General features: G+C 36.3%; 1 protein-coding gene and 1 pseudogene across 7 annotated transcripts in view; both read right to left on the reverse strand.

The window, feature by feature from the left end:
* LOC131155781 (phospholipid--sterol O-acyltransferase) overlaps window positions 1-14,283 on the reverse strand; it is an 85,868-nt gene extending 71,585 nt beyond the window's left edge. For 5 of the 7 annotated variants that reach the window (XR_009136894.1, XR_009136895.1, XR_009136896.1 and 2 more), the window contains exons 1-5: window positions 13,993-14,283; window positions 9,976-10,111; window positions 8,778-8,922; window positions 2,576-2,745; window positions 2,410-2,486 (exon numbers count right to left, since the gene is read on the reverse strand). Coding sequence is in view for 1 of the 7 variants with exons in the window: in XM_058109179.1 (XP_057965162.1) it covers window positions 2,410-2,486; window positions 2,576-2,745; window positions 8,778-8,922; window positions 9,976-10,111; window positions 13,993-14,226 (762 nt within the window). In the remaining 6 variants the exon portion in view is untranslated. The remainder of the gene's footprint in view (window positions 1-2,409; window positions 2,487-2,575; window positions 2,746-8,777; window positions 8,923-9,975; window positions 10,112-13,992) is intronic. The other 2 variants (XR_009136898.1, XR_009136899.1) reach the window with 1 other exon arrangement.
* Window positions 3,136-6,053, reverse strand: LOC131155782 (photosystem II CP47 reaction center protein-like; annotated as a pseudogene).
* Window positions 14,284-15,505: the final 1,222 nt, after the last annotated feature.

Genomic DNA, 15,505 nt, shown 5'->3' on the forward strand with positions numbered 1-15,505 from the left:
AGATAAAAACAATGAGAAGTATAAATACACACACACACACACACGTAATTTTTCTATCAATGGTGGTTTAAAACAAATGTATACTTGTTGCCCTTGCCAAATAACTTAACTAGAACTAAAGGACCCAAAATACACTAAAACTCTTTCTAAGAAGGGCTAAAAGCTTAAAACATTCAAGTACGCTAATATGCACAAGGTTGTGCATGTTTCAAAAAAATTCACGGCCATTACACCCGCTTCCCGTTATGTAACATCCGCTACTCCTGCTTCCCATTACACCCGTTACCGTTATGTTAAGCTACCTGCTACCCCGATTTAAAACCATGCCCACGAATACATAGCAAACGTGACAAGTTGGTTACACGGAAATTCAGATGAATCAAGTCTTCCCACCAAGCTGTAGCCTAGCAGGGTACTCTTCAACAGACATACTGTACCAAGCAAACAAATTTTAGATGAACACAGTGCTTCTAATTTCTAGGAAAAAGTATTGGGCCATAACATTTTTCATGTCTTATTACGGTGTGATAGTGGTAGTGTGTTTTCTAATGCTCCACACGTCAAACTCAAGTTGTCCTATTTAGCTTGATTCTACAAAATACAGCTTCCACTCTTCAATCAATCCATACCAGCTGTCAAGGAATGTCTCTGACCTGCTATCATCAACCTAGCTTGGCACTTTTATCAACTTCACTTAGCTTTAGCCTATGATCTTCCTATAAATGGGCTGATGGTTGGTGCTAATAGTGGAACCTCCTCAATAACCAGTTGCCAGGTAGGAGCCTACAGTCAAATGAAAACTAGCAGAACCAAATTCAGGAATTGTGCTCTCATCTATAAGCTTTTTGCTTAAGTAGCAACATACCTCTTCTCCAATGTCACAATTGAGGTGTCCACTTTATTTTCCAAAATCAACATTTCTTTCTCTTTTATTGTAGCAACTTCACACATAGTAGACAGATACTGTAAAGGTATAACAACATTTCCTCTTCTTTTTTGCTTGCTGCCTTTTGGTTTTTGTTCCTTTTTTTTACTTTCAAACTAAAAATGAGAAACTCAAAACTATAAAAATAGATGAGGGACCCTGGAATGGGACAGACCAGGGCTGGGTATCGGGTTCAGATTGGGTCAGGTTGCAGGCAGACCACAATAATGGGAAGCAATTCCAATTCAGACTAGATCTAGCTCGAGAGCATTCAAAACCAGCATGGGAGCCGCTCATGATTGTCTGGAACATCAAGTGCATCAGTGTATGCACCTGAGAGTAGCTCACACATGCTGACAAAGTGGTTCACACACATAACCATGTGAGAGCAGCGAGCCTTTTCTTTTTTCTTTTTCTTTTTTTGGGTAGGGGGAGGGGGGCGAGAGGGTACTGTCTATGACCCTGAGCTTAATGGCGGGCTACATTCTATGACACTGGGAGCTCAAGGGCATTATGTGGCAGCTGCACTAGAGACTTTCTAGGCAAGCATGAGGCACGTGTGGTGGCAACTGGTGGTAAGACAACAAGGAGGGGTTGACCAACATGGTCTCAGACTCTCAGTCAATTGAGTTCAGTGGTTGGTGATTATGGCACGAACAACTCTAGCTGTGCACAGTGAAGAGAAAAAAGAATGAGAGAACAAGAAAGGTAGAGATTAGAGCCAATGGCTTGGTGGTTTGAACCCTGGTACCAATTTGACACGCACACTCTTAAAGAGGAGAGAAAAAGAGAGAGGAAAAAAATAGGTTACTGTTGCAAAGAATCACCAAAAGACACAAAATACTCTAAAATTCCGCTATAATTAAAAACAGTGCAGTAGATGTGCCTATATAGGATTTCTGTCTTGACAAAACTAGGGTTATTTAGGAAACAAATTCATGACAAATTCCTAAATAAAATAAACAGAATAAGCAACTAATCATTATTCCTAAACTACCATAGGCACTTTCCTTCTCCTATAGAACAAAATCACCCATCCTTGATGGGGAACCTGCAATTTTAACTAAGGCTTCCAAAATTCAACAAATTGATCTTGCCAAGCTACCCATTCTGTATCGAGCAGTTAGTTTTTTACACGGATTTTTAGCACTTTCTTTTATTTTATCATCAACAAGATCTGCCACTTTTTACAATTCAGTGGCTCATGAACATCATGCACCCCCTGCCAAGCTATTTTGTAGATGCCCTTCATTGATTTTGAACTCTAGGAAATACACCTAAACTGTAAAAGGCATTTAATGTGGCCTAAATTTGAATGAAAAAAGCTATGAGTAACAAGACAAATTTCAGAAGCTTTCTTTATCCATCATTATTTTTCATACAGCATTCTAAGGTTTCTTTTCATTAGAGAGTGTTATCTGAACTTGACTTGGAACAGAAGCAATATCTAAAAAGAAATGAGGAATAGGTACAAGACAAGGAACCTCAGAAAGAGGAAGACCAAACGTGCGTCCAGAAAATGTTGCTGTAACTGCCTCAGTTGAACCAAGAAAAGGGGCTCCTGAAATTAAGCAGAGAAAGTCAAAATAAATAGTCATCCCGAATAATTTCACTTTGAAGGTAAATGAGTTTCAGGAAAAGCAAGCATACCAACAGCAAAATAAGCATGAATATGTTCGTCTAACCATTGGATATATTTTTTTGGAGCAATTTCCAGCTTTAACCACTCCAGAAAATAACGAAAGACATTATTACCCATCGAATGGGCAAAAACTACAGAGGGACCACCACGAAGTTTGAGAGCAGTTTCAAAAGTCAGCCTGCAATTGCAATAAATTAATTAAAAAAAAAACACACATAGTTTAGCATCCCTGATTTAACAACTAAACCAACTTCATTCTAAAATGATTATTTTAAAATTTCCTAAATTAGACATTTGATAACATCTGGAATTCCTTTAATTTACTATCAAAACACATCCCAATAAGTTCAATTTAAGCACTTAAGACTATGAGGATATACATGCCTGAACAACAGACAGACAAATATTAGCTACAAACAGATGCGAAGCTAAAGCAGATGTTAAAATTTTATACGGTTACAGTTAATGCATTCAGTATCTATGTCAAATCAAGATTTCCCTAGTATTGGTACCCAATGTCAAATCGCCCAAAGAAAATAGATACAATAGATGCAAGAGAAATGTTGTCTTATACTACTTGTTTTCTTGTAGTTGGATCCCCAAGTTTTTGGAATGTGTCAAATTCCACTTGAGCATCCAAATCCAGATCAATAAGAGCAAAAATATCTCTAAACAAGGTTCTAGCACCACGCCAAATATGTCTGAAGAAAAAGGGCAGAGCAAACGAAGCCTGTCCAAACGTAAACCAACCCCTTGGACTGCTACAAAAAACCCCATTGGGTTTCAAAGTAGCATGATCTAATTCAAAATTTTCACCCAATTGAGCACATCTAGCATATTTTTTCACTGTCGCAAGATCACTATAACTAACTCCATTGATTTTGCCACCATAGAACTCAACAGTCACACCTACTTGTTCAACACTATATTTCAATTTTGCCCTTCTAAAAGGAACATAAGCTCTAACAATTCCGTCTCTGTCTACCAAAACAATTGGAAATGTTTTAGAGAAAATAGGCATACAGTGTACAAAAAGTCCGCACCTCTCTTTATTTCTAAAGATAGGGTGTTCTAACCATCTAAAAGATATTCCATCCCCATTGTCCATTGAGCTTGCTCTAAATAATCCCCCTTTTGCCAAATAATTGACAATGTAATCATAAAAAGCTAATTTTTCAGGAATTTTAGACCAAGCTTCTAATAAACTTTGATTTTTGGTTGGCTCAACACCGACTCTACGATACATTTCTTATTGGAAGCATCCTTGATCCCATCGATAACAAGTGGGACCAAATAATTCGATTGGAGTAGTTACTGAACCATACCACATAGCTCCAACAACAAAAAAAAAAAAAAATTACAAAAAAGACAACAACCATACTACTAGAAAGGACGGTTTCAATATTTCCCATACGTAATTCTTTGTATATACAAAGACTAAGAAAAACTAAGAAAATGCCAGATGAATGGAGGAAAAGCACTTTAATACCTATATACAAAAATAAAGGAGATATTCAAAATTGTAATAACTATCGTGGAATTAAACTTATAAGTCATACGATGAAACTATGGGAAAGAGTAGTTGAACAAAGATTAAGGTTAGAAACGAAGATCTCAGAAAATCAATTTGGTTTTATGCCTAGGAGATCTACCACAAAAGCTATTTATCTTTTAAGAAGATTAATGGAAAAGTTTAGGAAAAAGAAGAGGGACTTGCATATGATATTTATTTACCTTGAGAAAGCATATAATAGGATACCTAGGGAAGTTCTATGGTGGGTTTTAGAAAAAAAAGGGTGTATGTTGTAGGTATACCAATGTCACTAAGGATATGTACGATGGAGTAATGACTAGTGTAAAGACTATAGATGGAGAAACTAGAGAATTTCCAATTACCATAGGTGTACATCAAGGATCTGCTTTGAGTCCTTATCTTTTTGCTTTAGTGATGGACCAATTGACTAAGAGTATTCAAAAGGAGGTTCCATGGTGTATGTTGTTTGCAGATGATATTGTATTAATTGACGAAACTAGGTATGGAGTAGAGGCCGAGTTAGAATTATGGAGAGAAGCTTTGGAATCTAGAGGCTTTAAGATAAGTAGAAATAAAACAGAATATATGAAATGTAATTTTAGTAATGATAGGAGGAATATTGGAGACAAAGTTAAACTTGATGATGATGAAAAAATAGCACTTGTAGATTTCGATACCTTGGATCTATTATGCAAGCTGAAGGAGAAATTGAAGATGATGTAATGCATAGAGTTAAAGCAGGTTGGGTAAAATGGAGAAGTTCTTCAAGTGTTCTATGTGATCGTAGAATACCCTTAAAATTGAAAGGGAAGTTTTATAGGACAACTATAAGACCAGCTATGCTATATGGATCAGAATGTTGTGCAACGAAAAAACATAATATCCAAAAAGTAAAAGTTGCCGAGATGAGGATGCTTAGATGGATAAGTAGTATAACATTGAAAGATAAATTAAGGAATGAACATATTCGTGGTAAGTTAGGCGTAGCTCCTATAGAAGATAAGATAAGGGAAGGACGACTCAGATGGTATGGACACTTGTAACGTAGGCCTTATAGTGCACCTGTGAGAAAGTGACTTAGTTACTGTGGGGGGCAGTAGAAGGGGTAGGGGTAGACCTAAAATAACTTGGGAGGAGATAGCGAGTAAGGATTTAATATCTTTGAATCTATCAAAAGAAATGGTCCATGATCGCATAAATTGGCGGAAAAGGATTCATATAGCCGACCCCACTTAGTGGGACTAAGGCTTGGTTTTGTTGTTGTTGTTGTTGTTGTAATTCTTTGTATAGACGTTGGGGTGGACAAACACTAAGATGGAATGGGACTACTAATATGCCTAGTGTTCCTGTTGCAATATATACCCCCAAAACAAAAAGATCAAAACCCTCCACACCCAAAGCTAGATTTACAGATTAAACTTTTCCAATTAATCCAAAAGGATCGGAAACTAATATTCCAGGACCACACAAGCCTATTACATGAAATGCACCAAAACCAAAGCAAGCCACCCCCAAGAGAAATAAATGACTTCCAAAGATCTTGGGCAAATCCAAAGAGGGTTTTCCTATATGTTCATCACAAAATATTTCTAGATCCCAATACACCCAATACCAAATAGATACTCAAAAACACAAGCCGAAAAATACAATATGTACCCTAGCCACGCCTTCGTAACTCCAAATACCCAGATTCGTTATAGTTACCCCATGATACTCCAACCACCCCATGAAGTGGTTATTCCTAAATGAGTCATAATGGGAATAACGAACATATCTTGTCTCCACATTGGATCAAGAACGGGATCAGAGAGATAAAAATGGCTAACTCATATAGAGCCATCAAACTAGCCCAACTAGCAACCAAAATTTTATGCATTTATATGGACAAAAAGCAACCAACTGGGATCATTCAATATGATGGTATGAACACGATGCCATGATAAACCCATGGAAATACCCCTTTATCAAATACAAATAGATACTATCTGACCTAATTGCATTGGAAAAGACTATGCCATGGATTTCCCCCTTTCAAGGGATTATCTCGGAGCAAATGTGAACTATTGTTTATTTTGTTTGTAGTTTATCCTGTTACTAATAATAAACCAATTATGTTCATAGGAACAAAGAGAAGCAAATCTATTTTATACCCGATAAGTACCCATTCGCAATGGAAGGTTAATACCACTTTCTGTAAGTGAATGTGTCCATACTTGCTCTTCATTGGAAAGATCTATTTCATAATAATTTTTATCTATCTCATAATAATTTACCTTTATTTTTATTTATTACTTATTAGTATTGATTATGTCTTCCTTTACCTTTCTAAACTTTTCAAATCTATTCTATGGAAAAGGTATGATAAAGGCCAACATTATGAAGACAATAAACCTATGGTTACATTTCCTTATCAAACTGAAATACAGTACTTAATTTTTATTTTTTTTATTTAATGCCTATTGGTGTTCCAAAAGTACCTTCTCGAATCCCCAGAGAGGAATATGCAACTTGGGTTGACATATAGTGCAGCTTGTGAAATATATTGGGTCATATGAGATTTCCCCATTCACCTGCCTAATCGAGATATCCTCTGTTTCACCTCACAAAGATTGATTGAATCGTCAAAAAAAAAAAAAACAATTGGGAGCGTGAAGTATAATTAGATCCATTTTGGGGGGTATCCAGATTAATATAATTAATTTCAATTAAATTAATTTATGGTTGGCTTAGTCGGACCAATAAAATGAAGTATCTAGGCTCTGTCTATTTAAAAAAAAAAACCCAATTGCCAATATATCTATGATTACTGCTTGTATCATAAACAATTCCTATTTATATTATTATTTCTAATTTAATCTAATTATAATAGGAGTGATCTCAAATTCTTAATCAATCGAATAATATAACAAATACGTCAAATATTTGGCGAAAGGCATGAATGAAAGAAATGCATTGAACCAAAAAAAAAAGTCGTAGGAAAGCAAAAAGAAGTGGTATTGGAGATATTTGTCCTATTTATGCAAATTGAAATTGGGCAAATCTTTACTCAAAGTAGAGCATAAACCTAAAAAAATTGAGGAGACCCATTTGGGAACAAGAAAATGACATCATAATTTGGTCAATGAAACAATATATCAATGAGAAGTTAGTCCGATAAGTTTAGGGCATTCTTTTTATATTATTAATATTATGGTTATATTATGGGTTCTAAGGAAGGGGGCTAAAACTCATTTTTCTTGAAAGATGGAAGAAAACTTCATTAGAGATGCGAAAGAACTCGCTATGAAAAAAGAGGGTTGGAATCTATACATTGATTTTTTTCGCAATTTTTTTTGAATTGCATGCATCAAAAGGTGCATGTACAGCTCCTAAGGAATACAATTTGATCCTAATCAATCAACTTTATCGAGAATGATTTCTTTTTTTAAGCCAAAGGGTTGATAGTGAAATCTCGAATAAGCTTATTGGTCTTAACCTACATCTCAGTATAAGATGATACCAAAGATCTTTATTTATTTATAAAATCTCTTGGCGGATGGGTAATAGAAACAAAAGATACTATAAGACAATAAGATCTTGCAAAATATTTACTAGAGGGCAAACATAATAGCATAGGGCAAATATAACACCCTGCCAAAAAAAAAAAATCAGTGCTGGGTTATTGGTCAATAAAAAAAAAACAAAAAGGAGTGGAAAATATATAAAAAAATAAAAAGAAAAAGAAAAGGAAAAAGAAAGTGATGCTGCTAGGCGAAGAATCAGGACTCAAAAGCATCAATATAATAATTGTGATTCAAACTTATGCCAATAATGCCAACAAAAGAAAGAGAAATTCCAGTCCAACATCTTTTCTCAATTCAAATCAGTTAAACTACAAAGTATAAATCAGAGGCTCACCAAAGAACTATAATTGACGGCGCACATGTGAGTTATAGAAAAGAAGAAGGAACAAGAGAAAATAAAGTGGCTATCCTTGCAAGGGATCACCAAGAAGCACTCACACAATTCTCAAGAGTCCAGAAGATACACTCTGCTTAAAATAATATACTACACAGGCTTTTTCAGCCTTTTGGCCTAATAAAACTAGAGCCACCAACTTAAGAAGATAAAAGAAGTAATCCTAAATAAATTAATAACAGAATAACAGAATACAAAATAAACAGCTACTTATTTCTTCATCCTACTCAATGATGGCATTTTCCTTTGAGGCAAAAAGGCCCTTTGTTGGTCATGCCACCCAGAGTCTTCAATTGAGGCTTCAATAGTCAATCATATTTATTTAACCATGTTATCTATCCTGCATCATATTTCCTGAATAATATTTCAGTGTCCCAAACGGTAGCCAATGCTTGAGTAGAAATCAACAATTTGAGTGTGTTTCTCAAAGTTTTCACATTGATTTGAGCTAGTAATTTTACTGCACTAACAGAAATATTATTAGTCCTTTCTTGTTATCAATGTTGCAACTCTAAAAACCAACAACAATCACATAGGAAAACTTGTGGCATTGAGTCATCATGAAAAGGAAAATATTCACTTACAGTATGTTTAACTCATTAAGAAAGCTTCATAGAAAGGCAATTCTATGGTAATGAAGCAGTCTATCCAGAAACATGCATCGTAGACAAAAACGACATTATTCATGGAGATGTATAGGAAGTATAAATAGGACAAACTTTAGTTTGTGAAAGTAAAGGTCTCGTTCCTCAAGCACTGATGGTGACAATCTCCAATCATATGGAGCAGCAAGGATTGCATTAGCCTCAATACCAAACTCAATGCACCACTTAATCCATTCCTTCCATACTGAAGACAGAGGACCTGCATGCCACGGATCATTCTTCAGATAATGGTAATTCTCAGGGCAGAGTAAGCATGCCACACCCGCAAATCAAACTCATACATCAAGAAAATGGTTGGTAGAACTTCTCTCAATAAAGATGAAAAATTTGGAAATGATTCAGCAATAGGTTCATTTCCTAACAATTAGTCAGAATATTTCTAAAATTTGAAAATCAAGTCAGTAGTCCTTCATGAAGAGACATGATAACTTTCTAATTTGCAGAACAAAAAAGAAGTAACAACTGCACATTTGCAGAGATAGGCATGCATATGAAAATTTAAAATAAAATGATGACAGTCACGCTAATAGACAAGGAAAATAAAGTACCCGGGTGAAAAAACTAATAGCTATGCCACAACTTCACGTCTCTTTGCCACAGGGAAATAACGAAGACAGCAGTTTTAGGTATTTGAGATTTAAAATCTCTTCCATATGACAACCAGGATTTCACATAGCTATGAATTAGAGGAACACTTCAGACACAAAATAAACAAATAAGAACAGAATGCACATGTTTATCTTAAACATAACCTCCAATCTTCACAAACACTCAATTTTGTTTTCAGAATCAAATTCGCTCAAAAACAAGTTTCATTTCAAAAATATCCCTGAATCAGAAATTAAATCCTATTTTTGTATTGCTAAGAAAATTTTAACTAAAGCTATATAATAAAAATTAAAGTTTCAAAAATTTTGGGTGATGATGGTGGGAGATGATAGGGGGAACAATCACACCCAAAAAAAACATGATGAAGGCGCCAGTGGTGATCACTGAGGATTAGGCATCAGCGGAGCACTGCCTTTTTGTGTGTGTGTGTGGTTCAAGATGGTTTAGGGGAATGGATGCACACAGAAAAAAAAAAAAAATTGTGCATGGAGTGGGGGTGGGGATCAGTTCAGCTTTACCTTCTGTGTGTGTGTGTGTGTGTGTGTGTGTGAGAGAGAGAGAGAGAGAGAGAGATAGAGAAGGAATGAAGGATACTAATAGAACACAAAAATGATGAAAACAGGAAAAAAATTGAGTAGAATACCTGTTATATAACCTGGATCAAGTTCAGTGATTGCAGAAAGACCACTATCAGGTCGTGACTTGCACTCAGGGTGATCTGTTTGATTGTACGGATCCAGCGCCAAGCATTTAAGCCAACAATTCACTGCAGAAATAAGCTGCAAGACACGTGAATATGGTATACTGAGACCAACTATTATAAGACAATATTAACTCCTTTTGACAACATCAGCACCTTTTATTTCAAACACAAAAACTAGGAATGAAAAAGAAAAGAAAAAACACTGCAACTTTGATTCTCTAGCTCCTGATAAGACAAGAATAACAATAATACAGTTAATACAGGCAGTAAGGACTAAGGACCATGAAAACTATGCCATCTAAAATGAGCCATTTAAATTAGTTGATCACAATGAATGTTGACCAAAACATAACTATTTCAAGCCATGGCTAAAGTTTGAAAAAATATAAGCTAAAACAAGACAAGACCTATATGGAGCAGGAACACAGGAAAAACTGGGCTCTCATGGCATAGTTTGGCATATGCTAAGCCAGCCTTTAAAACTTTTTTGATAACCATAAAAGTGCCAAAAAAAAAAATAACACTCAACATTTCTAGCAGTTCCTCCATTTAGTTCATTAAATAACACATTGGGAACTTAAAATGGCCAAAGTATTCAGTTAAAGGACTGAATTTCCTCCACTTAGAAGCAAAAAATGCATCCTTAGTGCTTTCTCAGTTCTATAAAACAAACCTAGTTGTTGGAGCGTAGAAAATACAAATAAACCTAGAGCTCTCAAAAGTAGTAATTGTTAGTATAGATAACCAAGGTCTGAAATTTCCACAAAATTTTCAAAATTTCCATTGAAATTTACGATTTCCATCACCCTCAAAATCGAAATGGCAATCGATTTCCATTTTACATAATTTCCATCGAAATTTCAACAAATCATTCGAAATTTATTGAAATCTCGAAATTTTAGTGAAACTTGTCGAAATTTTAACTATAAAATGAAATTTCCTCTGAATTCAAATGAGAGATTTAGGAGCGAAGTGAAATTTCTCTCTGAATTTATTTTATTTTTTTATTGAAACAAAAAGATTATTACAAGGGATTTTGAAATTATATGAAAAAATAAACTTACAACAACATTTTTTATCTAAGCATTCATGTCTAAATTATCACTATTTGTATAATAAATAATATTTAAATCATTTAGGAATTTCATTTGTATTAACTAAATATTTTTAATGCACATTATCTAATACACAAATTATATTACAACTTTTCCCCTCATACACAACATAGATGCATTTAACTTGTAATATATTAGTCCTAAAACTTATGTTATTACGTCTATTAACTATTTCTAAAGTTTTATGAAAGAATTCCATAATTTACTACTAATTTCCATTACTTTTTCAAATCGAAATTAAAATTGACATCGAAGTCAAAATTTCCAACGAAATTTATGTACTTTTGAGCTTCAAAATTTGAGTCAAAATCGAAATTTAAGACCTTGTAGACAACCATACCATGATGAACATGACACAACAACAAAAGCCCTCACAATCTATGTGATGATGAAGACCTTGGCAAACCAGATCTTCTTCCCTTGCTATAAAGCTGACATATTTAAGTGGAAAATAAAGATAAATCTGTAAACTAGCACCACTATATAGAATATTACTCTAGAAGAACAGCACAAATAAACATGAACCTCAACATTTCATCAAGCAGTAGCTTCACTAATAAGTCCACTCTACCAAACCTTAAGGCACTTTAAGGTCATATGGGTGTTCATTGTAGTAAATAAAGGATTTATTCAAAAAGTATGCAAAAATATCACCAAAGAATTTCCACATCTACATTAAAATAACTTCAGGCTCCATTTGTTTTGACCAAAGCTAGTTTTTACAAAATTGTCTGTTGGTCTCAATAGTTCTTTACTCAAAAGATCATAGAGATTTACCTTTTTTCTAGATCTACAGGGAAAAATACTTCCTTAAACAAATTAAATTTATACCAAGTCTTTGCACAGTCAAGGATCTGAAGGGGTTGCTAGTAATGATACTTGAATGCTTTCACACCATAAATAAGCCAATCCAATAGGCATTGACAAAGTTAAAATTTCAACTCACGTATGATATGATATAAATAGGAAATTGATTCTCTTCTTAACTAATTGAGATGCCTACCTTCTCTTCTTTTCAAGACTATGATTTGGGAACCTCAATCCAATAGCTTCTTTTGCAACTCTTTCTCCCCTCTATAATTGTACTGCTCATCACTCAACACCACCACCCCCAATCCTAACCCAAAAAGGGAACCAAAAAAAGAAGTGAAAGAAAGAAAGAAGCTATTTGAATCCATAAAGCGACTTCCTCAAAGAACCCAGTTTGTCGGGGTGTTGCCATGGTGGCCAATAAAAAAGTCGAAACCTATGACCTCCTCCATAGTAGAAGGATCAACTAGGGATATTAGCTTCCAACTCTACCTTATGTGCAACGTTCTATGTCAAAGTCGATCCCTACATCCTCCAAAGTCTAGGGGCCAAGTACCTTGGATTGTCAACAATTGCCGCGATTTCGACTATGTGGAGGCAAGGTAAAAGGGTTATTTCATACTGAACAACTCAAAGAGAGATGTTCACTATTATGGTTCCACCCTTAGATATAGAAACCTCCTTTCAAGTTGACACGTTTGTCTCAAAACATTGAATTAAGAACGTGTTGCAAAGAACCTTGATAAAAACTTGCTTTAATCACGACAAAACCTCACCCTCATTATTAGAAACTTAAAAATACATTTCTTAGGCCATACACCTAAGAGTTTATTATTTCTCCACTTCCTTGCAAAACACCACTCCCAGTTCATACGACTACTATTTCACCATGAGCATGCACTGGGCTTTCTAGAGTAGTCCTAACGGACATTTTTAACATGTCTATATAGCAACATTGTTTCAAATGACCTCTCCATTCTTGCATTTGGATAGAGTTATTTTTCTTGCTTCTTTCTAGGCACACTATTTTGGGATCTTTGGGGGTTACTGCTGTCTTATTTTCAAATAAATTGAAAGGTGACATTATTGTAATTAGTTTATTTGCATAGGATGTCTTATCCTTCATCTCTTGTACTTGTTTTAGTCTTTAATGAAAATTTTTTTTTATCTAAAACCATACAGCAACATTGTGCACCAGCACATTTCATTTTGTTGGCTGGGATTGGCACCTTTGGTCCCTGAAGATACATTCACCAGCCTCCCCAGCAAAAAGAATTATAAGCCTTTCTAAAATTATCGACTAATGTCAATCAAAAAGAAGTGGTGATTGGTGGGGATAAAAGTAACAAATTCAGCTGTATTCCTCATTGGACCAACTTCTTGGTGGATTCTCTAACTAGGAAAAAGTAATTGCCTTTGAGCTGGCTCCTCTTTTTGTGAACCCTTTTTTTTTTTTTGTAGACACGGTTATCTTTTGTCTTTCTTTTTCCTTGCAGCTTGTGTTTGAGCTTCCACAATGCGCCCCACCATCCCCTGTCCCCTTCCAAAAAAAAAAAAAAAATTATAAAAGATTCCAAATTAGTATTCCTCTTCCTTTTTTTTTCTTCCTTTTCTTTCCTCTTTCACATTCGTTTGGTAAAAGTACGCATCTCCATCCTTTCACAGAACCAGAAGGAACCTAATGTAGTCGTATCTGGTAAAATATATTCGTTAACATTCATTGATAAACTGAAAACGTACGTGCAGAAGAAGGAGAAGGCGGTTATGATAATGATGGTGAATTGACCTTTCACGAAAAAACAAAGATAAAGATGGTGAACTGGCCCGCAGAGAAAGAGAGGAACCAAACACCTCAAATAAAAAGAAAGCAATGACAGGAGCAAACAATCAAATACAAAATCCACAATGAACAACTAAATTTCAAATACAAATGTACTCATATAACAAGAATTGAGGAGACAAGTAAAAATATATGATTGCGTGATCAAATCAACACAGGGAAAGGAGCTAAGAGGGAGGGTAGAGAGCTTACTTTGGTTGTATCTAGCCAGACGAGGTCGAGAGGGTTGAAGTCGAGAGGCGAGTAAGGACAGTCCAGGACGGACCATGCTCGAAGCTGAGTGGAGGCGAAGCCGGGGATTATGATGCCTGAGAGCTTGGAATAGCCGCCGGTGAAATCCTCGCCGCTCAAGGCGGTTGTCGGCGGAGCTTCGTGTAGGAGGAGGATGAGGCATGCAAAAATGGAGAGTCGGCGAGGTGGACTCATTCTAGCAATTCAGCTGAGGCAGAGAGAGAGAGAGAGGTTAACGGAGCTGAGAGAACTGAAAAGTCGCCAATGTAAACAGAGGAAACATCTCCACAAAACGCTGCCGTTTTAAGTATTCAGTTCCGTAGTTGCACCATCTCTCTCTCTCTCTCTCTAAATAAATAAATAAAACAATTGACCCCCAGGGTGTGGTTCAGGTGGTAGTGTGGGTTGTAAGAGTGCCTTTCATGAGGTCAGGTGTTCAAACCTTCCTGGACTTGTTTCCGCCCCTGGACTCCTGAATTTACCCTCCCTTTGGAGTTGTGGGGTTAACTTCAAGGGGCGCAGGATTAGTCACGTGGACCGTAAAACGGACGTGTGGATACCCAGTGCGTAATTCAAAAAAATAAATAAATAAATAAATAAAACAATTGATATAGGGGTGTACAAAAATTACCGAAAACCGCAACCGAAATCATAAACGGTTCGGTTTTTCGGTTTTCGGTGTCGGTTGCGGTTTACAAAAATAAAAATATTCAGTTTCGGTTTCAATTTTAAGTTGAAACCGAACCAACAAAATCGAAAAACCGATTTACATATATATAATTATATATACACGGACACGGTAACACATGTGCTTAGGCTTTTAGTTTAAATTATATATTTTCACTTTTCAGTTTTCACCTTCTCACTTTTCACCTTTTTCAATTTTCAATCAATTGATTCAATTTCACGCCGCCTCCCCCCTCCCGCCTCCTCTTCTTCTTCCTCAATCCTCATTCCTCAGTTCTTTACTGTGAGTTTGTGAGCGGCGTGCGTGCGCAGCGGCCGCCGGCCAATGTGCCTCCCCCTCCTCCTCCTTCCTCATTTTTCTTCTTCTCTTCTGATCTTCTTGGCTCTCGCTGTGAGCCTGTGAGTCTGTGACTCCGTCAGCCAGTTGTGTGTCGTCCACCGTGCGTGCCTCCCGCCTTCGCCTCCGCCTCCTCCTCCTCCTCCTTCCTCATTTTTCTTCTTCTCTTCTCGACTCTCACCTCTCGCTGTGAGTCTGTGACTTCGTTGTGTCGTGCGTCCATCGTCACTCGTCAGGCCTTGTCTAAGTCGTCTCTCAGACTCTCACTCATCACTCTCACAGTCTCACAGACTCACTCTCTCGAGTCTCGTCTCTGTTGCGCCGTGCGTCCACCGTGCGCCTACGGCTCTGCTTCTGTCCTAGCTCCCATGTCTTCAGTTCTTCATATCAGAGCACCACCTGCGTCCTAGTGCTGCTGTTGTAGCCTGTAAGGTTATTCTTTTTATAAAA

This window comes from Malania oleifera, chromosome 5 (assembly GCF_029873635.1).
Source record: "Malania oleifera isolate guangnan ecotype guangnan chromosome 5, ASM2987363v1, whole genome shotgun sequence".
Classification (NCBI taxonomy): Eukaryota; Viridiplantae; Streptophyta; class Magnoliopsida; order Santalales; family Ximeniaceae; genus Malania; species Malania oleifera.